The sequence below is a fragment of the Venturia canescens genome, chromosome 1 (assembly GCF_019457755.1).
Source record: "Venturia canescens isolate UGA chromosome 1, ASM1945775v1, whole genome shotgun sequence".
Lineage (NCBI taxonomy): Eukaryota > Metazoa > Arthropoda > Insecta > Hymenoptera > Ichneumonidae > Venturia > Venturia canescens.
Window position 1 is genome coordinate 12,823,766 of NC_057421.1, and position 27,686 is coordinate 12,851,451.

The following is a 27,686-nucleotide window of genomic DNA, read 5'->3' on the forward strand; positions in this document are numbered from 1 at the left end:
AATAATTACGATCTCCACATTGTACACAGCTGAGAAACTTGGACAATCAGACTTGGCGCATAAACCATGTACAAATTAGTATTTCTCACATAAAAATAATGTTTTTTGTATTTTTGAAATATCCTTGAAGCTATACCGAAAAGTTCGCTGAGTTATTTCCGTCCATCCTAAAAACATTCCCGAAAACAACCGATTTTTTGACTTTCTAAAGCAGGAACCCCCTTAATTTTAGTTCGATTAAGAAAGCTTGTCGAATTTCAATCTTTTTGAACAGATTGGTGACACTTTTCGTAAAACATTTCCGACATTTGATAAATTTAATTACAACCGTTCGCGAAATCTCCCAATTGATCGCTATAATTCGCGAATAACGAATTTTTCAATAGGATGTTCCCATTAAAATCAACGATTTTTTCATACCGTAAAATGCGTTGGCAAATGCCAAAAAATAAATCAAAGTCGAAAGAGAAAGCAAAAGAATCATTCGTGACAAATTTTCATCGTGCCATCAGCAACCATCATCGTATCCGAAAATATTTCGCAAGTTTGTGCAATTTTTCTCAGTTTAAATCACACCTCGTCCACTAAAAACAATGCCAACAAATGAAACTAATGTTCAAGCTTTTCTTTTTCAACAATGAACAATAAAATGATCATTGTAACTCTATTCATGTAAGCACAAAATAAAAGTACAATTGAAGCCTTAAAACAAGTTACTCGAAAACGCTCGCCTCACTGCGAGCATTTTGAATCAGGAACGATAGATTCGCGCCAACGATTAGTACACTCCGAGGAAAAAGAATCCGTTCGTGGTGGGGATGAAGAGGCAGAAACTTTTACCGGGGATTGTACACCGCCAGCTGACTGCGTGATGTGGGAGAGCTAGATCGAACGGGCGTCTCGCGGTGTGTTTCGAGTCTTGGCCGATGGAAAGAGAGATATTTTAGTCTCGAGTCACGTCTGGGCCTTAAAGTGTCAATAAATAAAAATAAACACAATTATCTTTTTCACGTAACTTTCAACTAATTTCTGATGATTTCTGGAGCAATTCCATTGACAGCCTCAGACAGTAGCACTTGCAGGATCGAATTCGGAACCGGCAACAAGTTTTTTTTTTATTCGCTTTTCGTTTTTGACAACAGAGTGTTTTGCTGAAAGGTTTTTTTCTACGTAGTGAAGGAAAAAAACATTTCCGAAGGTGTTCGTCCGTCCAGCATTGCCATTGATGAATATTTCGATTAATTTGTGTAATGCATGCAGTTTACATATAAATTTGTTACCCTATAAGTCATTCGTTCACACGTGGTAGAAAAAATTAGTGTTGTTGAACGACAAAGCGCTGTCGTAAGAATGAAACGTGAGAAAATGCGTCAGTGATTGCCAATTTACTCCGACTTTTCGTTTTTTACTGTTTTTCTTTTTTTTTTTCATTATCCCATTCAAATTCGCGTTTGGTATTTATTTTTGTGAGTAACATGGCCGCGGATAACAGAGAAAGCTTGCCAGTGTCACCGTCAGAAAAATCTCTGACAGGTAGCACGTTGTCGGAGGATAATGATAATAATAAAAGTGTATCAAGATCACCCTCGAGTTATTCCATAAGGGAAGACAGATGGCCAGATCTCGTTGTTTCGAGACCGAGGAAACTTGACGCCTGGTGGTTACCTAGACGTGAGTATTGTATTTATTTCACCTGTTCATTTCACACAAGCGTCCCACGTAGCCTCAAGTTCAGGCGGGAAATTTCAAATAATCTTGGTCTAACGTCACTTTTTGTGATACCAAATTTTGGGCATGTAACGTGATTCTGTAGTATCATTGTTGGAACATAATTCGAACATTTCAAATCGTCCAATTCTTAGACACTTGGTCAAATTTATTTATTCGAGCTTTTTCACATGCTCTTGTAAATTTCGACATAAATGAAGAACGATGGGACTCATATGGGCGCACCCTTGCATGCATTTGTGGAGAACAAATAATTAAGGATAACAATTTTTTAAGAAAAATGTTTGGAAGATTGAATCTTGTTAGCTTGGATTCTTTTTTAGTTTTTTTTTTTGAGGTGGATCGAAGGTTATTTTGAATTAATGCTTGGACTACAGAATACGAAGCAAATGTTCTGTTGAATTATCGCGAAATAAAGCTTTAAAAAATATTATAAATAATTTTGCATGCAATTGCAGATCCTTGTGTCATGGTTTCGTATGCAATAGAGTAGATCTGTCCAATTAACATCCGTTTAAAATTAACGATCCATAAAAATATTATCAGTTTGTAAATAAACCAAAATTTGAAGGGTTTTGAGCGATTTTTAAAAATATAACCCAGCCACAGTGCAGAAACCTAATATGATGATAATTTTTATCGTCTCAAATGCTGTTGTGATAAGATAATGCTGGTTATTGGAGAATTTTTGTGCATCTGGAACTTTGTCACGATGCGAAAAACCGCATTAAAAATAGTCTCAATTGATAGCACAAGCGATCGGAGTAAGTTTGTTTTTAAATAAAAATAAGTTTAAGTTTCACGTACACATTCCTCGAGGGCATCGACCTTTGAGTAGCCTTGTTTGTCTAATAATACAGAAAACGCACAACAAGACTTCTGCGTTATCGACTGCGATAATGAAGTTACGAGTTGTACCGTAAGCGGCAGCACTTGCTGGAGTTTCCCTGTTTTTATTGCCTCCTATCGATTATCGTAGGTGGAGACAAGGTCGGCGGTAAAATCAATATTCCTTTCCTGCTCACCGGCCCTAGCTGTGTCTCGTTGAATGAGACAGTTTCGATAACCACAGTAACGTAACCCCCTGCGAATAAAAAACGCGCTCCTTCCCTTGGCACTTCTGATCTTTCGCTCGCAGTGTTGAATCGTATTTCTGGTCGATAAAACATGCGTTGAAATCGTCTCGAAAGAAGCATTGCCCAGTCGAGTGAGCTGCGAAAGAAACGAACAAGTTCAACAATCGTAGCAGAAGCTTCAACTGTTTTCAACGTCGACGATAACCGAGTGTGTCGTTCCATGAAGAGCGACGAGTTAATGGAAACTACAGCCAATGGAGAAAAGATAAAACTATCAATTCTGATAAAATAGTTGAAATAATTGGAATAAAATTGTCCAGTGCTACGCGATCGGAGTACAAGGAGTGCTTTTTTTGCGTGGCGTCTCAACCCTCCAACGCGTCAGCTGATCGATATTTGTGGAGAGGAACGTTGGCGAGAAAGAACTTCTGAAGTAATATCTCGTTTAAGGATCCTTCTTCGTGATCGAAAAGTCGGGTGAATAATTCGGGAAATTTCTATGCGGCAAGAGGGCCAAGCCGGGTTGAAGCTTCGGCCCCCGGGCCAACTCCAGCACGGCGAAATCATGATCGAGCAAGACATGGCTGGTGCACAAGACACTATTTACTTGTGCAACTTTCGCGTCTCCGTTGACGGGGAATGGCTTTGCCTCAAGGAACTTCAGGATGTCGAATTTTCGATGCAGGAGTCGATGCAACGCTCACCTTCGCCACCACTCACTCTAAGTGGTATAACTCTACCGTCCGCTCGACCAAATCATCATCATCATCATCATCATCATGAGCTTAATCATGAGAATCATGGCCGTCAGCGAAGCAACGAAATGCCAGAGCTTTGTGACATACTCCCGCCAAGCCCACCGCCAATGCAGCACGTCTCGAGCATGTGTTTGTATTGCGCTTTCTGCACTCTTGAACGATACACTTTCCTTCCTTCTATGTATCTTCACGTCCGTTCGACTCGTTTCAATCAAATCGGGGGCTCAAGCTTTCGCGGGCTCGCACGTATCTTTCAATGAATATACGACTTCTCTTCTTTCTGTCACGAGAGTTTCACTCGTTTCCTATTAAGGGGTCAAAGCTTTCGCCGGATTACACCGACTTTTGAACGAATGTTCATGTGCATCGTCGATGAAAATTGATTTGTTTTGTCTCAGCGGAGTTTGCGAACGAGAATTTTAGGTCATGCGATCTCATGGCTCGATTCGAAATCTTCCATTGGAGGATTTGTACGTTTTATTGAAAACTGACTTAATTTACGTTGAAATTTATAATAGCGAAGAATGAGAGGTGATCCGATGATAATAATTGTTGAAATTTTGAATTCCATTGACAGCCATTATTGCATTCTGTCGAGCTTATCTTCTGTAAATGTTGCAAAAGTTATGCAAAATAATCGTTTTTTTTCATCAATAACTTTTGGCATTTCTGTGGCGAACTCGGTACGTTTATCAAATAAGCTCATTTCGTTTCCCAGATAACGTTTTTTTACGCACTAATATTTCGAACAAATCGATTTTCTTCGATGCCTCCCTCCAAAAAAGATTTTCGTTGAAATCAACTCTAAGCTTCTATCGCAAAAAAACTCACGCTTAGTGTTGCAAAACATTGCGATGTCCTGACATGAATTTCGTACAGTATTCTTGGATGAATTTCCGTGCTTTGTGCTTCGGTACGGTTATATATGTTGTTCTCTAATTATCTCTTTGGCACGAAAATTTACAAAACGAAGGAACTTGCTCAAATTTGTCCTGCATCTCATAAAAACAGTATATTTGAAAGAATTGCAAAGAAAAAAAGGGACGAACGATGATGATGAAAAAAAGGAGAGGACGTAGAAAAAACACAAGCATTGGGCACTGTCTTTTCTCTTATTCCAGCCCGCGATCCGGTTATAATCGAAAGAAGCAACCTCGTCAACATTTCTAAATTGATTGTTAAGGAGCTTATCGAAACTTCTCTCAAGTATGGTCGTATGCTTGATTCTGATCACATGCCACTTCAACACTTTTTCATCGTTCTCGAGCACGTACTGAGACATGGCCTCCGTCCCAAGAAGGTAAATAAATCGTTTTTATTCGTTATCGAATCATCCCTTGGTCAAAGTCTAGCGACGGAAAAGCTGCGGAGAGGAAACTCACGAAAATAAAAAAACATCAATCGCTTCTGCCATCGTGAGGATCATCGTGATAAGGGACCGTTCGGTTTTCAGGGTCTGCTTGGTCCGAAAAAAGAACTTTGGGATATTCTCCAATTGGTAGAAAAATATTGCCCCGAAGCTCAAGACATCACATCGAGCATTCGGGATCTACCGACTGTTAGGTATGGTTACCAGAAATTTATGACGTTTTCGTTCAATCGTATGGTTTTTTCATGATAATTGTACCGTTTCGTTGGTGCGGAGCAATTGTTTTTATAACGCTCGATTACCCAAGAAAACTCATGCTAATTTTGTCGACATCATGTAACATTGCTGGATACGAAAGAATTAGCTTCTAAACTACGATTTCCAAACAAGAATCCCCACTCCTGTTGTAAAGAAATAAATACTTTGAACTGGTATTTGCGCAATCGATTTTCACGAATTCCATCAAATATTCTGCAAAAAATGTAACAAATTTGAGGATTTTTGTAAAATATCGCTTGTAAAAATCGAGCTGAAAAGAGAGAAACGTTCTGAGAGGCTTGAATGATTTTATAGAACCGCAATGGGGCGTGCTCGAGCATGGTTACGCATGGCATTGATGCAAAAAAAATTAGCCGATTACCTGAAGGTTCTCATTGATCATCGAGACGATCTTCTGTCCGAGTACTTCGAACCCGATGCTCTGATGCTCAGTGATGAGGCAATTGTCGTAATGGGTCTCTTAGTCGGTTTAAACGTCATAGATTGCAATTTCTGTGTCAAGGTCAGTAGTGAGAAAAAAGGAAAGAGCAGTTTGATTGAGAAAGCAGTGAAATAAGATTAGACTTTTCTTGGATTATATTATCCAACTTTAGTAATGACTATTTATATCGTACGCCCCAGGAGGAAGATCTCGATTGTCAACAGGGCGTTATCGACTTCTCGTTGTATCTAAGAAACAGCAATCATATACCTGGTGATTCGCCCGACGAGGAACTCGAAAACGACAACATGACTACAGTTTTGGATCAAAAGAATTACATCGAAGAACTGAATCGACATTTGAAGTAAATACAGTCGACAGAATATTTGAGTTTCATCTTGGTATTGACAATGGAGAACTCTCGAAAATGATAAATTTTTATTTTTCCAACGATTGCAGTGCTACAGTAACGAATCTTCAAGCGAAGGTTGAATCTCTGACAACGACGAATGCTCTCATGAAGGAAGATCTTTCTATCTCAAAGAGCAACATACTTACCTTACAAGAAGAAAATCGACAACTCAAAAGAGAGCTTGGTATCGAAATTAAGGACTCCAACGAGCTGGTAAGACGCTTCAGCGAAAGAGACTTGTCATGCTCCGAAGAATGTTTCATCTTGAGTGAATTTAATGTCTTCCCAGAATGGCAAAGTGCCCGTCAAAATAACCGAGACCACTTCGGAAATCGAAGAACTCAGAAGTCGTCTCGAATCGGAGAAAAAACAAAGACGAGATGCTGAAAAGGAAGCGGAACTACAGGTCATTGGAATTCAAGTCAATTTCGATGGATGCATTTTAACGAAATCTCTTGTATATCCCGCATTCGTGGAAATATCATAAGAAATATTTTCTATAACAGATAAGCATGAAATCGGAAATGGAAGTAGCGATGAAGCTGCTTGAGAAGGATATTCATGACAAACAGGACACTATCATATCGTTGCGGAGTCAGCTCGAAGACATCAAACTCATCAATCTGGAGATGTACAAAAAGTTGCAGGTGATAAAGTCTTTCGAATTTTTTTTCGTATGAAAGTAATCATCGGCTTTTGAAATATCCTTCATAATGAAAAATTCCAGTCGTTGGGTGTGTCGAAACCGGTCGCGTTTTATATTTTTCCATGTCCACACACTGTTGTGGCGTTTCTCGAATCGTTTGGGCTTCGTATCTTTGCAGAAACATTTTCCGAGATGGAATTCAAATGATCATCGACGTTTTTTTAGTCTCTTTTTTTCACGATACATCGGGTGTACAGTGCTGCATAAGAGATGGAAAAGGGTAGTGAATATTTTTGGGAGTTTTAAGTTGCCCAATTTATTAGCATTTTTCTTAACGTCGCTTATTTCGAAAGTGTCGAAATTTATTTTGCTGTTCTACGATGTATACGTGCATTCTAAACTGTTTCAACTAGCCAGGGAAATTCATACGTTTGAGTATTCTTCTCGCAATTATTTTCGAGTGATCCATCATTTTAGATTTTTTTTTTTTTTTTTTTTTTTTTTTTCAAAAGTTTCTTGAAAATGAATAATATTCAGAAACAAATTGATAAAAAATGTATTGAGTTCAGTGGAAATGGAAAATTGGGGGAAATGGGAGAAAATTGTTTGCGGATTTTTGTGAATGTTTCGCTTGTAGGAGTGCGAGCATGAGCTGACGCAGAAAGGAGAAATGGTGAGCAGACTGCACGCAAAGACGAATCAGATTGGCAAGATACTAAACAACCTCGAGAAATACAACTTAATGAAGGACCTCGAGATTGGCCGATCTCCAACGACACCGGGCTCGACAAAGTCATTCGTGAAAACGAGCCCGTTATCGCCAAAGCCACCGCCTCTCGGTGACAGAACTTTCGGTCATCGATCGTTCGACGAGCAGGGCAATAAAAATCGGGTCATAATTGATCGGGGCGCTATAACACCGTCCGCGAAAGACGAGAGTAAAATCATTGAGGCCGAAATATTGAAATCGGCGAGCAATTGAACTCGGTTGACCGATTTTTCTAGATCATTTATCGAATTTTGTAACGTTTGATTTCACGTTATTATATATTTCATTGAAAGTTAAATCGGTGCTCGGTACCGGCCTAGGGATTGCTCGACAAATCGAATGGAGAAAAATCCTTCATTTTCGTCCTGATCGAAATTGACTTGACGAGCTCGGAAGATTGTTCCATTCGCTGGAAAATATCTTTTTATATCCACCCTTTAAATGTACTTTCAGTTGTTACCTTTTTTGCTCAAGAGTCATTCGTTTCAGGAGTGCGAGGGCTCGCTTAAACATAAAACAGATCTGATCGCCAGGCTGGAGGCCAAGACGATATCGATGACCGACACCATCCAAAAAATGGATGAGAAGTATGTTTTTTTTTAAATCTTTTGTTTTTCGTTTCATTCATTCCCGTATTCGTTGTTTATGTTTTTTTTTGTTGTCTTTAACGAAAAGGTGTGGGCGGAGAATGCTAAAACTAAATTTAAGGCTTCGACTTTTTCGTCGATTTTCCGAGTCCAGCATGATTATCATCGATTTATTCGGATAAAACATCAAAATATAAATAATTAAAAATATACGTCTGTATGCGAGACAGAATTTTTACTCGAACTTCATACTGTTATCATGCTGAGTAAACTAACGTTCGCGATTATTCAGTCGTTTTTTTATAACTCGCGACAAGAATCCGAGGGATTTGACCGATGAATGTACAAATTGGGGTGTGGTGAAAGAAAATAGATATTTTTTTCGAGCCTCTATGAAAAATCTTTGTTAAAAAGTCATTTTTCAGCCACTCCGTTGTTTTAAAGACATTTTCAAAAATTTGGATTCAACCAATTTCTGGTATTTCTCTTTGCTATATTGGCTATCCCTTAGGATATGAAAATTTCAAGTTGCTGTCATTGCACGAAAAGATTCGAGCACGAGATTGTCACCCAATAATGTCGGCGTTTTCATGAAATTTTTAGCTCATGAAACCGATGGAGCAGAACGAAATTAAATAAAAATATCTAAAATTCGAGCAGTTTTGGGAAAAATTATTCAAAAGGCAAGAATCTCTATGCACCCGAATTCAGAGAATTTTTATTTTTCAAATGTGCGAATATTTCCTGTAGAGGCCCGAACAAAAATCCAAGTTTTTAACCCTCCCTGATGTATATATTATTTCGCTATGCTCGTTGTGTGTGCACTCGCACAAAGCTCAAAAAGTTGGGTTTATATGGAGCTCTGCATCAGGAGAGTATATTTTATTTCATAGAAAAAACATGATTCGGCACGGAAAATAAGTATTTCGACATGAAACCTTCGAATAATCATGATTGTGTATCATGACATCGTTTCAATCAGAGATAAGATTATCCCTTGGAGACTTTAAGAGTCGAACGAAAATCTTGAATGATCGGCTCAATTATTATCCAATAATAAAAATTGTACGAGAACCAACCGTTCTTTTATGGCTTGAGAAATTTTTGGATTCAAACGTCTTTCCTTTGTTACTATGCTTGTCGATTTATTCTTCAAAGGAGTTGATTAAAAATTCCATTAAATTGGTGCTACGCGGCTAAAATTAAACAAAACCTCGAAAATAATAGTAGATCTTTCAAAATAACGTAGTGAACTGCAACGTAAATGCGATGTGTTAAAACATTCAAAATCCAATGAAATGCGACAACGTTGACAGGTGTGTATTACGAAATATATAATGATCTCTCGTGATGCTCTCTTTATCATTTACAAATACACCAAAAATATGCGAATTGTAATGGTGCATATATGATCAAGCGACGGATATATTAAATTATATACGACTGTTTAGTATGTATATAAGTAATTCATTATTCATCAAAAAACACCCACCACGTGTGCTTGTACTGTGAAAGGAATAAATTCATTACAAGTGCAGCATATCTTGATTAATTTTCGTCGTTGAGTCTCCGCATGATCGTAAATATTTGTTAATTTACCAGATCCAGATGAATGATTTTGTTTACCCTCGTTGGTGTTTTTTACTTACTCTTTTCATTTTTGTTTATTTTATGGCGCTCAAGATGCGAGCTTTCGGTATTAATATTGAGGGATTAAGAGAAAGTATGAATGCATGCATTTGTAGAGAAATATATGTTGCTGAACGGAATATTCGATTATTCGATAAAACGACTGTTTTTTCGAATCCCCTTATCTCCTTCTAACTCTTTAAATCTTTCAATATGCTGGCTCATTGCATGTATTCGTTGAGAAAGGATCGTAAAGCGTATTTGATATTAATGAATAATCATGAGATAAAAAATGTTTAATCCCTCGTGAAATCTCCGGGGTTCGAACTTATTTTATGCTATTTCATATTTGTGTCGTTCTTTTCCGACATAATCCTCTCGGTACAGATAATACGCTTATTTTTACGCGTGGATTTATGATCCACAAAGCTTATATTTTAAATGTTTTATTTAAAATGTATTTTTGGTACGTTGTGTCGACTTTTTTCGAATTTACTTTTCATTCTGCAGTATTGGAATTCTTGTATAATCCTTTCCCTAGGGCTTTCAACGGATTAACCTTTTATTTCGTTACCTCCAGTTGAAAGCCGCGATTTTCGTATTAATTTTTTCGCACGGTTATTGCGTATGTTGATGGACTATGAATATTCATGCTCTCGGGGATCCAACTTACTTTTATCGTGAAAAATCTTTTTTAGCCTATGGATTTTCAGCTCCAAACGGAATTTTTATATTTATACCACAACTATTATTAAATCACAAGACAATACAACGATCTACGTTTTTCGCTGTTATATTGGAGGAAAAAAATCCCGCTCGACTCATCATGGCAACTCTTTCTCATACTGCTTATATTGTTACATAGAAACAATTTTCTTGGGCAGTGTTTGAATTGAATCGGGAAAATGACTGAAAATAGTGATTTTCGAAGTTTCGGGAAAGATCAATGACAGAAGAATTTCATAATTATTAACGCTTTCCCAATCCATTCAATATTCATGTATCGTTAGCCGAGATCCAAGTTCGAGGAATTTCGACGTGTCTGCATCGTTGGAATTTGACATTTGACAAAATGATGCTTATTCTTAGACGTTCATTCTCGCTGTTAAGAACATTTTTAACTCCAACTGCAGAGCCCTGTATAAATGAAGCTTGTTACGTTGTCGAGTGCAAGTGTCTTCCGTTGGAAAATCGATTGGTATTACGGTCGGTAGAAAAGCTCCCAACTCGTCCGTCGCTCGGACTGTAATCGTTGGATTCACTTTTCCGGGGCGAGAAAAATTCTGGAGACAGGAAAAATTATCCGGATAAAATATTGCTATGCGATTTGAGATTCACCAATATAATTTGATGGCTGAAAATTTGAATATAAAAATCTCGCGGGGGTGTCGGAGGGTTGATTTTTCACGAATTTTTATTTTTATTTTTTTCACATATCACAATTGTCTTTTATTGAAAATTCATCGCAATATTTTTGTTGATGCGTGCACGATCGTTTGGTGCACTGGCAGATGCAAGAGAATGGACGGCGTCAAGTCCGGAGTGGAGGAAAAAGTTCGAGAACTCGGTGCCGAGGTTGCCGAAACGGAGGCTCGCGCGAACGGGGTCGAAAGGGAACTCCGCGTCGAGCGAGAATGGCGAACTTTCCTCCAAGAAGCCTCCATCACAAGCGTCGAAAAGATATCACAATTGCATCAAGAAATAGATCAATTGAAAAAAGTTGGCGAGGTGCGCAAATATATTAATTTCTTTTGACCTCACCTGAAATCAACAAAGTTGAATTTTCTTTAAATCGAATGAAGATTCGTTTTGCAAATATTTGAAGATAATTCAAAAAGTAGAGCCAAAATAAATGACCTGATTGATCGATGAATGCGATTAAAAATTTGTGAATCATTTGAGAATATTTTCAATTTCTATATGAAACTAATGAATCAATTTATCATTTATTTGAAAGCAGTTGATTTTTGTTCCAATTGACTGTGATCTGTTGATTTGAATAATAACCAAAAAAAAAGGCACAATAATTGCGAAAATAGTGTTTTCAGCTGATAAAGGATTGACCGCGCGCGGTTTTTCCTTTAAAGAAAATAAACCACTTCTGCCAATGTCCTTCTTCTCCGGTAATTTTCAACGAGAATGTTACAATTGGCAAATCTTATACCTGATTGCAGAAATACGTCGCACTCCAAGAGGAACATTACGCTCTACGGGAGATTTGTGCAGAGCAAGAGCGAACTTTGGAGGAATTGGGAGGACAATTGAGTGCCGCTAAATTAGTAGCTGTTGAGCTAAGAGAAGCAGCGGCTGCTGACAATGCTGAGAATCATGGAAATCAGGACGGTAACGCTGCATGGGCTAACGATCGCCTGGTAACACACTGCAAGGGATGCTCCAGAGAGTTCAACATAACGCGTCGTAAGGTAATCAAAGTTTTTAATTGCAAGACGGTTCTCTTCGTATCCGTATTCCCCCCGGCCCCGCCGTCTCTCTTTCTCTCTCGCTCTCATCCCTCAACATCTTTGCTTTTTCTATACCATTTTTCCTCTCCTTAGCTTACCAATTTTCTTGAATCCCTATCGTTTTTTCATTTTCTTCTGTACACTTAAACTTCCCTCTTCAGAATCATCTCCTTCTGAGACAAGATTTTCTCCTAAATGCAGCACTTCTGCTCGGCTTTGAAAGATCTCCGGGAAGCTCTCCGGATAGCTCTTAATCGATTACCGGTAATTACTCGATCTTGACGCCCAAGCGGAAACCGAACATCAAATTGTTCCGAGCTTAACTCAGGATATGTATGTAGATGTACGCTTGAAAATGTGTGTGCATTACCGCGTATATGTAGAATCACTCGGGTATTGGAAATGTAACGAAGAGGATAAGAAACCACAACGATGTACTCGCTATTCGTCTAATTAAAATAAAATCGATATATTAAATGAGACGTGAGTGACGCTAGACCTTGACCGTGCAATATGTCGTTAAAGTTGATCAATAGAGTCGTCGCATTTTTGGATATGTTTTCACTGAAGATCCTCAGAATAACGATATTGCACTCAAATTAAGATCAAATGTCGAACAAAGGAGTTCAATATCTTCTTGTGTTCGTGGAATCTCGTAACAATGCGATTACCAATAGCACACTGGATTCACTATGTTGGTTAGAAAATTTTGTAGAAAAATTCATTGATTTCATGTAACAAGAAAGTGGATCGAGATAAAAGCGATAAACTTTCTGGCTCGGGCGTATTTCACGAGGTGATTTCTACGACTCCAAAGAGCTTTTCAACCGTTCAAATGTTCTGGAAATCGAATAAAAGATAAAGGAAATAACGATATTTCAATTGTGGGAAAATAACATGCATCACATCGGTCAACGACTCAAAGGAAAAACAATTTTTTGTTTATACTCCCACGTCTCGTAGATTCTTCAATAACTCATAAAACATTATTACAGAAAGGGAGTGGCTCGTGTCGCAGCTTTTATCAAATTATGCGAGTGTACTATCAATCTCGATGACTCGATATATATTCATGTTTATGTGTCATGCATGGATTTTCATACATATGCATAAAAAGGCGCGTGGGGCTGTTTTACACTTCCGCCCTACGAGTGCCGCGGTCCCGCGTGCAGTCAGGACACTATTACGCTGTATTATATATATCAAGGGAGGCTTATGTGTGGTTATACAACATACACAACACCTGATAGAGACGTTGCGAAAAGGATAGCGGAGGGAAGCCATAAAGTACGTTCAGAAAGCGGCGGCGCAGCGTGTGTTTTTCTCTTCAGCATTTTAACGCCCTCTGGGTAACCGGGGGCTAAGTTATTGCATAATAACAAGGCATCCCAGCGTGTGCCGCATCTTTGTTGTAAATTTTTTCCCCCTTTTTCTCCCCACCTGTTCTCGTGCCCCCTTGATTTTTTTCTCTGCTCCTAGTAACGTACATTGTGTATTTTCTTGCCTAGAGAATGTGCATGAGATCGAGTGGGAAAGAACGTTTACAGAAGGGGAAGAAAGAGTATTACCATACTGTTTAATATTAGAATAGCTCGGAGGCCAGGATTGGAGGGGTCACGTACTGGACGCGAGAGATTTTTTCGCCATAAGCGTCCCGTTAAACCATCCCCGACCGCTTTGTACACAGGCTATTCGAACGAGATTCAACGCTACTTTTTCGTTCATACTTTCCTTGTACAGCGTGAAATATATGTGGCTGGACTTTGGATTAGTTTTGGCCAGTGAATATTTTAGTTTCTCGAGAGTTGGTCCCATTTTTTTTCTCCACTTCTCGTGGTACTTTCTTGTCAATTTTTTTAACCCTACTAGGGTGCATCCCGCGCGCTGAAGCGCGCGAGCGGTTTTCTGGTAGCGCTGAACCGCTCCTTTTATTGCGACAGCATCTTGAAGCCAACCTATTTCGGAGCAGTTCAATAAGAATAAACACGAGTACAGAGGGATGGCTCCATATTTTTCGATTTCTAGGCATATTCTTCTACTATTTTCGATGCTAGGTCGACAGCTCCACAATTTTCGATATCTACCCAAGTAAAAAATTACACCTTGGCTCCCCTCTGACTCCTAAGTGACTACTGTATGTCGAGTCTTTGGGTCCACGGTGTGGCTGATACTCAGCTACGGTTTGGCAAAAGTCTGGCGTTTCCAGATCACACTATCGATAGGTGTGTTTTTTCGAATTTTTGGAGCTTCCAAACATAGTTTCAGTTCATTGCAGGCTCTTTGAACTCAAAAATCTGAGAGTTTTTTGAAGAAAAAAATATATTGACCTTGAATTTTGTCTTTGTCCTTGGATAATCGTTGACCGAGTCGATTTATCGAAAAGTGATATCGGTCGTCTTTTATAGAGCGTTGAATTCTCTACAAAAATATGCCAAGAACTTTTTGGTATCTTATGGGAAATCGACAAGAGCGATGCGCACTAACTTAATATTAATATTAAGGACTCATGTTTTAGCTGGTCTATTTTGATATTTAAACGAAACTTGTGAGCTTGGTTTCGAACGAAAATAAAAATTATTTTTTTTTTATCACCCCAATATCTAATATTTTTCTATATGTAAGCTGTCTGTCACTTTTTGTGATTCAAAGAAGAGGAAATTTTTCTATTATAGAATTCTGCCTTTCATTCAATATTACGGATATGTTTAATTACACAGGCACACAAAATAAAAAAGTTGGATGTGCGGCGGATACCGTAATACTTTTCCTACGTATTTTTAACTATCAAACCAATATTCGAGGTTAAAATTCAGATCCTGTGTACCATTTTTTCGATAACTTCAAAAAATGATGTAAATAGCCCATTATTCTCATTAAGCGTAATCTAGATCGCTATTTTAATCTATTTTAATCTTATTGTATTTATTTTTCATTTACATTAACACTTTGAGGGAAGGTACATATATGTACCACGTTCTTTCTCAAGTTTTTTTCTTTTTCTCGTTGTATTTTGCAATACATTTATACTTTTAAGTACTTTATAGATTCTTCAGGGCTCATATATTATGAGATACTTATGAGAAAAAATAATTTAAATATAAAATACATGTTTTTTTTTCAAAACAAATTGGGTTATTCTTAAAAGGAGTCTCCAAGTGCTTAAAATTTGTTTTACCTGTACTTGATATTGAGTACCATCATTTTTTTTAAGTTTTTTCCGCACGCTCGAATTTTCAAAAAAATTCTTCAAATTTTCCAAAATTCAAACTTGATCTAACAGTCTCCATATTACGTCCGCCATCTTAAATTTTTCAATCCTGATACAAGAATCGTAATTAACGATCCCAAAAAGCGTTAGATTGTCTATCAGTTTTGAAAAAATTTCAATAGAAAAGTGTTCCCTTCAATGAGTTAATGATGTTTGCACTTTTTCAACTTTTATTTGTCATTGGCAGGAATTTCTAGAAATAACGTCTCACGTTCTTCTTTCTAACCGTATTGTCGAAATTTTTTTTTTTTTTCTCTTCAAAGAACATCTTTCAATTTCCAGTATCATAAAATACGACGCCTATCCTAATTTCAGCCCTTTAGAATATTTTTTAGAGGTTGCTCATCGCGATTCTCTATTTCCCATTTAAATAATCCGGGAAGCACATCACTGGCGACTTTTAAATTTTGCAACTCGTGGACCGGTCAATGTAAGATAATTCCCACAACAGGTGTTTGTAGAAAATCGAGTGCTCTATAAAAAAGGTCTCTTGCCACTTTTTCAGCGAAACTGTTAGATTTATCACGATACGTTATAGGAACTTTTTTGAAGATCACGTCATTCTTACAAAAATTATCTCATAAAAAAATTCAGATTGTCATAAATTAATAATTTACTGTATTCCGAATTCATTGTTTGGAGGGGAATGACTTTTTTCATTGAGTGGGGTCATCTTGACAGCATGCATTATTGAAAATCTGCAAGCGTACATATAGAAATGAATAAACATAACAAACGCCCATATGAAAAAAAGAATGTTCATTTCAGATTTTTTTTTAACAATCTGGGAAACGTTGGCGGTGTTCTTGAACAACCTTCATAAAATGCTGCAATTGTTCCTCATGATTCATTAAACAATGATTATATCGTTCTATTGACGCAATACTACACTCTGCAACACCGTTCACCACCCTCAGATTTGTAAAAAAATTCCACATTCTCTTTATATCTTTGTGGTTAGACCACAGTGAAATATCGACTCCCAGGAAGTCGTGGGGTACATGAAAGTTTTGAAAAATGTCAGCGAATCTTTAGATACAAACTCACTTAAATCCTTCCTTAAACTTTTTTCTAATAAATCAGAACAAAGCAAAGTCAACCGAAGCGAACGCGTAAAGTGAAGTGGAGTGAAGTAAGCAATAAGTCTTTCCGTTCCGCCGATAACATAGGACCTACATTTACGGTGTAGCTCCAGGCGATTTTTTTAATAATAAAAAAAATTATTTGACAGAGAATTAAAAAAATTCTAACGTCTTTTAGAATCTCCATCCATAGTAAACATTACAAAGTATTTCCAAATAATAAACGCCATTCGCCTTCAAACAATGAGTTCGGAAAGCAGAAAATTATTAATTTCTGACAATCTGAATTTTTTTTGAGATAATTTCGATGAGAATGACGTGATTTTTAAAAAAGTTCTTGCAATGTATTCTGATGAATCTAACAGCTTCGCTGGAAAAGTAGCAAAAGTTAAAAATCTACTATCGGTTCAACTTTGACAGTGAATAACTGTTGAAAGAGAATATTTATTACCAAATGATAAGAGATTTTTTTTATAGAGCGTTCGATTTCCTACAAAAACCTGTTTTGGGAATGATCAGACATGGACCAGTCTGCAGGTTGCAAAATTCCAAAGTCGCCAGCGATGTGCTCCCCGGGTTATTTACATGGGAAACAGAGAGAATCGGGATGAGCGACCTCTAAAAAATATTTTAAAGGGCTGAAATTTGGACAGGCATCATATTTTATGACACTGGAACAATTGAAGGATGTTCTTTGAAGACAAAAAACAATTTTTTTATTGACACACCCTAATGTGTGTAAATCGACAAATATGGGGCCGTCGATCTAGACATCGAAAACCGTACAGAAATATACCTGGACATAAAAAACTATGGAGCTGCCGACCTAGACATTGAAAACCGTAGAGTTTATCTGGACATCAAAAGCTCTGGAGCCGTCAACCTAGATAGCGAAAACTATGAAGAAATATACCTGGACATCGAAAACCATAGAAATATATACGTACAATGGAGTTGTCGGCCTAGAGATCGAAAACCGTACAGAAATATACCTAGACATCAAAAACTATGGAGCCGTCGACCTAGACGTCGAAAACCATGAAGAAATATACCTAGACATTGAGAACTATCAAGCTGTCGACCTAGACGTCCAGAACCGTAGAGAAATGTATCTAGACATCGAGAACTATCAAGCCGTGGACCTATACCAAGAAAACCATGGAGCCATCGACCTAGACATCAAAAACTTTGCAGCCGTCGACCTGGATAACGAAAACTATGGGGAAATATACCTGGTCATCGAAAACTATGAAACCGTCGTCCTAGATAGCAGAAACTATAAACAAATATACCTCGACATCGAAACCTACGGAGTCCTTAACCTAGATAGCAAAAGATATGAAAAAATATACCTAGGCATCGAAAACTATGAAGCTGTCGACCTAGACATCGGAAACTGTAGAGAAATATACCTAGGCATCGAAAGTTATGGAGCCGTTAACCTAGATAGCGAAAACTATGGGGAAATATACCTAGACATCAAAAACTATGGAGCCGTCGATCTAGACATCAAAAACTATGGAGCCGTCGACCTAGACATCAAAAACTTTGCCGCCGTCGACCTCGATAGCAAAAACTATGAAGAAATATATCTAGACATCAAAAACTATGAAGCCGTCGGCCTAGACATCGAAAACTATGGAAAATTATACCTGGACATCGAAAACTGTGGAGCCATCAATCTAGATAGCGAAAACTATGGGGAAATATACCTAGACATTAAAAACTATGGAGCCGTCGACCTACACTTCGAAAACCATGGAGCCGTCGATCTAGACATCAAAAACTTTGCCGCCGTCGACCTCGATAGCAAAAACTATGAAGAAATATATCTAGACATCAAAAACTATGAAGCCGTCGGCCTAGACATCGAAAACTATGGAACCGTCGACCTCCTAGACCTCAAAAACCATGGAGCCGTCGACCTAGATATCAAAAACTTTGCCGCCGTCGACCTAGACATCGAAAACCATGAAGAAATATACCTAGGCATCGAAAACTGTGTGAAAACTGTATGAAAACATACCTAAACATCGAAAACTGTGGAGAAGTATACCTGGACATCTGAAACCATGGAGAAATACACCTAGATATCGGAAACTATGGAGTTGTCGACCTAGACATCGAAAACCTTGGAGGAATATACCTAGGCATCAAATAACATGGAGAAATACACCTGGACATCGAAAACTATGAAGCCGTCGACCTAGACATCGAAAACCGTTGAGAAATATACCTAGACATCAAAAGTTATGGAGCCGTCAACCTCGATAGCGGAAACTATGAAAAAATATATCTAGACATAAAAAACCAAGGAGAAATATACCTAGACATCGAGAACTATGGAGAAATGTACCTAGATATCGAGACCTATCAAACCTAGGCATTGATAACTATGGAGAAATATACGCAGACATTAAAAACTATGGAGCCGTCGACCTAGAGGTCGTAAATCACGTACAAATATACCTAGACATTGAAAACTATGGAGCCGTCGACCTAGACGTCGTAAACCACGTAAAAATATACCTAGACATAAAAAACTATGGAGTCGTCGACCTGGATGTTAAAAACTATGGAGAAATGTACCTAGACATCGAAACCCAAAGAAAAATATACCTAGACATTGAAAACTATGGAGCCATCGACCTAGACTTCAAAAACCTTGGAGAAATATACCTAGACATCGAAAACTATGGAGCCGTTGACCTAGACGTCGTAAACCACGTAAAAATATACCTAGACATAAAAAACTATGGAGTCGTCGACCTGGATGTTAAAAACTATGGAGAAATGTACCTAGACATCGAAAACCAAAGAAAAATATACCTAGACATTTAAAACTATGGAGCCGTCGACCTAGACATCAAAAACCTTGGAGAAATATACCTAGACATCGAAAACTATGGAGCCGTTGACCTAGACATCGAAAACCAAGGAAAAATATACCTAGACATTGAAAACTATGGAGCCGTCGACCTAGATAGTGGAATCTGGAGCCGTCGACGTAGACAGGAAGTAGAAACGTCATCCTGGGCATCGAAAAACATGAAGTCGTCAACCTAGACAACAGAAGCCATGTAGTTGTTGTCGATCTGGGCATAAAAAATCACTATTAAGTCGACCTGGATTTTGACTACCACAAACCGTCGACCTCGTCACTGAAATTTGTAAAATTAACACGAAATTTCGAACCTTGAGAAAATTCGTATATTTTCATAATCATCCTACGATAAATCTATTACCATTCGAAGTACGAAATAAAAAGCAATTCGCATTTCAATTCAATGTAAATATTATTTCCTATTTTCGTGCTGAAAAAAACTGGAGCCTGAAAAACATGGGTTATGTTATTTTACACTCGAATACGAATACTTTTTTATTTGAATGTGCTGTTTCTCTGTGGGCCATGTAATTAAACGCTGTTGGTTGATATAATCAACTGCGCATACACGAACTGTCAATCTGACAGTTGAAACTATCAAACTAAGAGCAGGACTTTAAATTCGAGATTTCAAAGCGACCAATCACAGCACGAATAAAGAGGCTTCAAGAGTTCGATATTTCGATATAATTCGATACATTTCGAGCTCATGAACTTTTTATTAGAGGACACCTCATGTGCCTCTTTTCATACCCTAAACCTCATGACCGGGGTTTGAACGCACCCCACTCTTTTTCTGCTTATAAATCCGGTCCTACGATGCTAAACTGACTTTATCCTACACCATTTTCTTCGTTTTTTCATAACGAAAAGAATGATGTACGATAAAACTAATTTCAATTGAATTTATATATTAAAAAATCCGTCGATAATGTCGCTTGTTAGGACGGGAGCGTAGTTTGAAGTTCGCGTGGGGTGTGCTCACACCCCAGTCATGCGTTCTAGGGTTAACCTCTCGTTAATTTTATAAATCGAATATACATTCTATACACATTTTGAAAAGCAAATTTTTAATCATCAGAATTCTGTTTCTACTCCGTGACACAATTGCCACTGCAAATTCTGCGATTGATAGCCGAAAACATTCTTGCTCATCGAATCCTTCAAATTCGCACGGAATGCCTCGTACATACGTGAGTTTAATGTATAGCTCTTGTACAAAATGTCACGATAGGATAGAGGCGCGCAAGACTCGCATTGTCATCGTGCAGAAAAACCAGCGGGAGCTTCCGTCCATTCGCGAAACCAGGATATCCGTCGTGCTGTAATAACAAAGAACAAATGGCTTTAAAAAATTTAACGAAGACGCTCACGCTCTCGCGCGGTATTCGAAAATCCGGAGATGTCTGGTCGTCGATCGCTGCTGTTCGCGGAAGAGACGGCAACTCTTGGCACGCTATACCGATCCCGTAACTCGGCCTCCTCATTATCAGAGTTATAAAAAAATAATAATGGAAATTCCTCGAACGTTCGTATCGGGGAGGAATTATAGCGACGCTTTTTTCAAGTCGGATAAAAATATTCGTTGTATAATTACAGGGAGAGATTGTGAGCTGAAAAAACCGCGTGGATGAATAACTGATGCGGGGTCGGTAGAAAATAGATTCCCTCCTAAATGTTCTGCTGGAATAACGATGTCAACTGAATCTCACTTAGGCTACATGCCATCGAAGCTTTCATCATTTTTCACGACATTTGTATCAGTTTGGATATGCAGTAATGAATCTGGGGGAATTAGCGACACGACGAATCATCAGCGGTAACACCAAAATTTACAATATCGAACAAAAGCTTGAATGGTTTCATTGAATATTCAAGTCTTAAGGGCTTCGCTTTGGATTCAACGAATTGCGTAGACAGTGCGAGTCTGGAAGTTCGAAAAGTGGCCAAGACGAAGCTTTTCGGGCAAAAAGTTTTCCTGTTCGCGTGAATACTTTGTTTCAAATTTCTGTAACGAATTTTGATAACGTGAGCATGAAAAATCTCGACGAATTCTTCTTTCGAAGTAATTACTTCTGAAATATTTTCAGTAGAAATATCCATCGCAGTTGTAGAAAAATGATCGCCACTTCCTTTGAAGGAATGCACCATTTTTTAAGCAGGATTCTCCACGTCAATCAATGTGACTCGGTGAATTGCAATAGAATTTTCATATGAAAGCTCCACAGTTAGAAACTAAATGGAACATGAAAAATGGGAATAAACGCAGCTTGGAAAAGAGCAAGAAATGGAAGAAAAAACCTTTGTATTTTATTTTTTTCCCCATGGACATTTAAAGCCGCGATTTCTTCTGATCCTAACCCAGCACAGATTCAAATGCCCCGTCACACGGACTCTGATTTATGCATACTCGTAAGTATCTATAAGTATCCCGTTAACCGCGTGAGTGTATATACCGTGAGATAAGAAGGTATATAGGATAGGAAACGAATAGTGCCTGCGCTCGAGACTCCTGACTCTGGCGGCACTCCAACGTAGGTTAAGGGGGGTTGAAAGCTCTGAAGCAGCCTTCATCGGTCTCACACATTCCGAGTTGGGCTCGCACACTTTCAGTACATGCGCGCAGTCAGATATGAGAACCTGACAAACGAACAGACGTAGACGAAAGAACTTGCAATATCTTCGGTTCGGCTATTCGTGCCCTTTCATTTCTCAAGCCTTGATATTATACCAAAAGCGACTGTATTACGTGAAAGTGGGGATTGCGATTTACTAGCCTGGAACGAGACGATGCCATCATGAGGATGTTTGGCTCGTAAGTCACGCTCTCACGGGGATATTACGCTTTCGATAATTAACTTTGTAAAATCGAATCGATTATTGGCCCCGTCCAGAGTTATCCCGATTTCATCATTAATTCGGCTGTATTATAAGTCTTCGGTATAATCCATTGGTACTTATCGTCCGTCGCGCGTACGAACTAATGTTTTCTCTTTTGACCCATTCCATTTATTCAGAAATGCTTTACGTTTATTCGGCGTTCACAGAAAGCACGGTTGGATTTTTCTTCGTTTTTTACTACTCGACGAAATACATCGATATTATTTTAACCCATTAATGGGCACGACAATTTTTGACATGAAGTTTTAAATGCAGGGGGTTCTCGAGGGTGCTCTTTCATAATCTGGCATTTATTTTGTGAAATTAAATGAAATTCTTTGTAACTTATGTTTTTTCAGTTAAAAAGTCAAGAATTTTTTACGCTTTTTTTCTTTCAAATCGATCTTCGTTATTGTTGCTGCACTTGAATAACCATATTATATTGCCAGGAAAGGTGTCCTTGATATCTGACCTTTTCAGAATAGTGGCTACGAACTCTTTTTTTCCTGTCAGTTTTTCCAAGATGGCGGTTTTTCCGAAACAGCGTGATGTAAATTTTCATGATTTTTTTTTCTCGAAAAGTATCAACTCAACTAAAAAATGTTATGCAACGGAAAGTGTTCAGAATCATCCAAAGAACACGTAAGATTTTTTTCAAAAGTTTTCTAGATATTTATGAATTTTTTAATTTCGCCAATATTTTGAAGTTTCAAAAATTCTGAAAAAATTCACACCTGTTATTCTTTGGATGATTCTAAACACTTTCCGTTGCATAACATTTTCCTCTAGAAAATTTTTTCGTAAAGTCAAGACATTTTGAGAGAAATATCATGAACCTATTTATTATGCGACGGACAAAAGTTACAACGGATTGAGAGCATAACATAATCGTCACTAATTAAAAAAAAAAAGAAATTTTTCTCGATATGAGCATGTACAAAATCAAAACAAGTTATGTAAAAATATAAATTGTACGACGAGCTTTTGAGTTATTTTTGGCAGAGTGGCAGAGTGACGATTGTGTTAATTTGGTAAGCAATATTATGAGTTTTCGGAATTCATCGGTTCATATATGCAAGAAAGTGTAGAGCATTTCGTCTTTGGGAACTTTAACTTCGAATGAATGAACTTTGAAAAGTTGAAAAATATCATTGATCGAGTCATTTTTTCCGGTGCTCATTATTTAGCAAATTGTTAATGGAAAATTATTTAGGGATGCAGAGGCATTCGCGTTGCAGGAAAAAATGATGAAATTAATTGATCGCATAAGAAATTTTTTATGGAGTTGTCAAAGAAAACGTTCTCGCTTTAAATAATGTCAAGAACCCTCGGTTACGTTCTAATGCGCCTATTATCCTTCGGGCTCATAGCTTTTAGCCGCTATCAAGCGTTATCTTCATCCACTCGTATATTAAATTCTCTGAAGATTCTCGAGAGACTTTTCGCTCATTTTCCTGATGATCTTTATATTGGATCGCGAGCAATTTAACAAAACGAATGGGAGAATCTTATTTGCGAATTCAATTTACCAGCGGTGAGAAGTTTGCCCTCCCACTTTTATGACCAAGCTGTCGTTTAGGATTATTAAAGACTACTCACACCGCAAACCTGTGGCAGTGCTCAGGGCGAGCAGTGGACGCTTGGGGATGATTGGGCTCGCTTTTTTCTCGATTTTAAATATAAGTAGATGCGCAATCGAGTGAAAAAAGTTATCAAGACAATCTTCGCGTTAATTTCCTTGAAAAATCACTAATTTTCGTCTCTCTCTCTCTCTGTTTCAGCACCACTGTCGCAACTGCGGAAAGATTTTTTGTAATTCCTGCAGTGACAACACCATTGCGTTGCCGAGCTCAGCGAAACCAGTCAGGGTCTGCGACGAGTGTCACGTTTTCCTGGTCGGTCGATACTCCGTCGTTCATTGATCGAATCTAATAAACCCAAGATATCGATTGCACGGATCACAATAACGCAAGGGAGGAATAAATGCTTAACAGGAAGAATCGCTTAACGCAAAAAAGAAAAATCCTCCCTCAATCGAGCTGAATGTAAATTATTGAGAAATATTTTTAAATATTCATAGAAGAAACTGCTATTTTTCGCACAGCTTTTTCAAAAACCATTTTTAAACTCAGTCTTTACGTGTACATAGCTAGTAGTTATAAACAATAGAGTAATCAGACGAACTTTACGAGAATAAATGCGTTCGTAATCCCGTCTCGACAGAGCGATGTCAATGTTATCAATAATATTATTACAACGATTATTATCGTAATGATATTGTGAATAATATGAAATACCGTATTGTAGCACAACGCTATAACCACGTCAACAAATATACGCAGAAAAAAAACACCTCGACGACCTCCTGAAAGGTTTTTCTTCCTGAAAAATCATGTAACTAAACGTCATTAAAATTTTGCATAGACATTTTATTTTATTTTTTTTCTTAGTCCTCGGAACGAAAGCTGTTTGCGGAAACTATATTTTTCCATCATCTCTCATGTTTAACTTTTCCCCACAGTTTTTACCTCGTACAAATTACAGCTCCACGCAAAAGGGGGCTTTCATAGAGAGAAAAATAGTTCCAGCAGTGTTTTCAGAGGTCTCGGTTACTTCGGTAGGGAAACTGGACACTTGTGAGGACAACGAATGAGAGGTATTTTTAAATTGTATGAGGTCTCGAATACTGTTTACTTTCACTTTATTGTTTTCGTTTTGAAAAAGTGGAAGCTTTTCTCGTGCTAATTAATATACGCTTTTCAGAGATAACTTTTTCCTCCGTAAATGCAAGTTATTAAAATTTGATCGAGTAGGATTACGGGCTCCGGACAAATGAAGACCGGATGAGAGTTTCTCTCGAATTTCAGGTTTCCGAATACGAGAACATCTGAACAACATCCAATATTGACAATTTTTCAGATATCAAAGCTCGCATGCCGTTTCTCATAACAAGACAGAACAGCACGCTGCTGCTATAAGTTTTCGGTTGTATTCCGCAGCTACTTGTGGCTTGCCGAAATGCAAATCACGAAACGCGCGAGAACGCAGGCTACCGCTGATGACTCATTACGAAGTCAATCGATAGCTTCAACATTCGCAGCTTTTATTTATTACTGAATCAGTCGTTACATCGGTTGCTGCATAATCATCGACGTTTTTGTTCCGAGAATATTTCACGAGCAGGGTTTTTGTCATCGCTACAAATTTCCATGCGTGACATTTTCATCAGTAACTTTCCAATGGTCATTCGAAGACAATTACCAATTTGTATCGTACGATCATATTCGACATGTGGATTATTGAATTGTGCTAAAATCAAAAACTTTAAAACTCAAAATATCGTGAGATTTTTATAATTGCCATGAGTCGAAATTTCCTGCAATTTACGAATTCATTTATAACTTATTCTGAGAGAATCACAGAAAAATCAAATGTAAGGTGAGTGATCCTTTCTTTAGTATATTGTCATTAAAGCTTGATATTCAAAGGAATCTTTGATTTCAGAGTTTCCTGTTAGTTTTAATCAATGTTGAAACTGGATCGAATTTCTATCTGCAAATAAAATTTTATTCTTGAAAATTCGAATATAAGAAGTTTCCTTGATTATTCCAACAAGTTCTGCCTGCTTAATAAACTACGAAATCACTCCTGATTCGACTTCAGGCGTTACTATTTTGAGCTTTTCGGATTTTGGTCTTTTTTTAATACAAAAATAGTACTGCCTTGTCTCAACAATCTTAGCTTCCACTATAAATACATTTATAACATCGTGCATGCTGATGCGATTCGGGGCTAGATAATGCAATTGAAATACTAAAATAACATCATGAATTTGGTCCATGATGTTTCACGTGCTCAATTTCAACAATGGATCAAATTCGGCTCGAGTGAAAAATGGCAGTGATTTTTTTAGCAGCGGTTCGCTAAACTCATGAAGCTCTGAACGGGAAAAAATTTATTCACAATTCTTGACATACTACGTCACCATAGTGTGAATGCAGTTTACCCAAGAAGATTCTATTCGCGCAGTGATACGATCCCATTACCCACGGGAATGATTGGAGCAGTTTTCCTCCTGCGAAAAAAATTTTTTATGGAAAATGAGACGATTTCCTTTCAAGAACTGAGCGCAGTTGAGTAGAAAATAATTTCACAAAGTTATATAATTGCCTCTTTTTAAGTGAAAAAAAATACTCAAATAATGTTGAAAAAACTGTTATGTAGCATTCGTCAAAAGTCATAAAGTTCTTGAAACACGTTGTTTTGGTTCAACCATCAAATTTGTCCATCTCAGGTTCGTAACAACGAGAAACTTGTCTGTCTCTATTTATAGAAACGTGCTGGTCATGAGCTAAATTTCGATTAAAAGGAGTGCATATTTTGTATTAAGCTGTCGAAACTCCAAGCTCGTGTCTTCCCATTATGTGCCAGTGTCACGAAATGCTTGACATTCACGAATTTCGAAAGACGTTTGCGTGTACGAATATTGAGATCGATTAAACACGGTTACAAAGAAAAATGAAAAATCAAAGTGTATACATGAGTGCTGAAGTAGTCTGAGTCTCGTTTACCCATCCTGTACGAACCCATTGGGGATGTGCACATAGCACATGCTGTCGGTGTTACGTACAACGTTATGTAGCAATAACGAGTTTCTATACAGCGTAAAGCCAATTCCACGCTACGTCCAAAGTTTTTCGAGAGTTCCTGATGATCCAAAGGGCGGGGGGATGCGAGAGGGTGAGAGGTAGAAAGGGAAAGGAAGAGTGGCAAAGAGAAGGAGAGAAGAAAGATATGAATGCAAGAGCAATAAACGAAACGAAGCTTTGTGCGAGCTGTGTGTTTGCGGAAGGTGGGCAAAACCATTTCGAAATAGCACCAACAGGATTCTTCAGGAAGAATACGTCTCCGAGGTTGGCTATAAAGAAGAGAGGAAGTTAGGGCGTGTGTAGTTGCGCAAGGGTGAATTGTGAATGTGTGAGTACGAGAAAGAGAGAGAGAGAGAGAGAGAAAAAAAATAAACGAAAAACGAAAGAGAAATAAAGGAGAAAGGAAAAGTGAAGTAGAAGGAGGTTTGAGTAAAGAGCGTGACGAGGAGTAAGACCGGGTTACAAGTGTGTTCGGAAGACGGCCGGAGTTGCGCTGAGAGATGGTGAACATACTAAGGGTTAGTATTTCATTTTGCGCGCCCCAGCACATACTTATATACAACACGAGTCATTCCACCCAAAGAAAGCTCTGATTTTGCTACTTCATTTACGAAATATTCTTTCAAAACGCTTGAGATAGTAGAAAAATGGTGAATCTAAAATCGAAGGAGAGTTTCCAGTCGAGCTTTTCGTTGCGATATATCCTCGTCAAGGATCAAATTCTTCCTGCCAAAATAGTGCCTCAATTTTATTCGAATTGCCTCTATCCCAGCTTAATACTTACGTA

The 27,686-nt window shown here is 38.0% G+C and overlaps 1 protein-coding gene across 5 annotated transcripts; it reads left to right on the forward strand.

Annotated features, from left to right (window-relative positions):
- The first annotated feature begins 880 nt into the window (after window positions 1–880).
- On the forward strand, window positions 881–24,682 carry LOC122410569 (RUN and FYVE domain-containing protein 2-like). Of its 5 annotated transcripts, none has more exons than XM_043418819.1 (13): window positions 881–1,671; window positions 4,684–4,862; window positions 5,016–5,125; window positions 5,505–5,712; window positions 5,832–5,995; window positions 6,091–6,256; window positions 6,333–6,449; window positions 6,550–6,690; window positions 7,327–7,362; window positions 7,948–8,045; window positions 11,186–11,402; window positions 11,849–12,097; window positions 24,032–24,682. In XM_043418819.1, the coding sequence occupies exons 1-13, from the start codon at window positions 1,476–1,478 to the stop codon at window positions 24,170–24,172; spliced, it is 2,022 nt and encodes a 673-aa protein (XP_043274754.1). In that variant the 5' UTR covers window positions 881–1,475; the 3' UTR covers window positions 24,173–24,682. The 5 variants fall into 5 exon arrangements, with proteins under 5 accessions (XP_043274754.1, XP_043274727.1, XP_043274736.1 ...); XM_043418792.1 differs by lacking the exon at window positions 881–1,671 and adding an exon at window positions 2,766–3,691; XM_043418810.1 differs by lacking the exon at window positions 881–1,671 and adding an exon at window positions 2,767–3,532.
- Window positions 24,683–27,686: the final 3,004 nt, after the last annotated feature.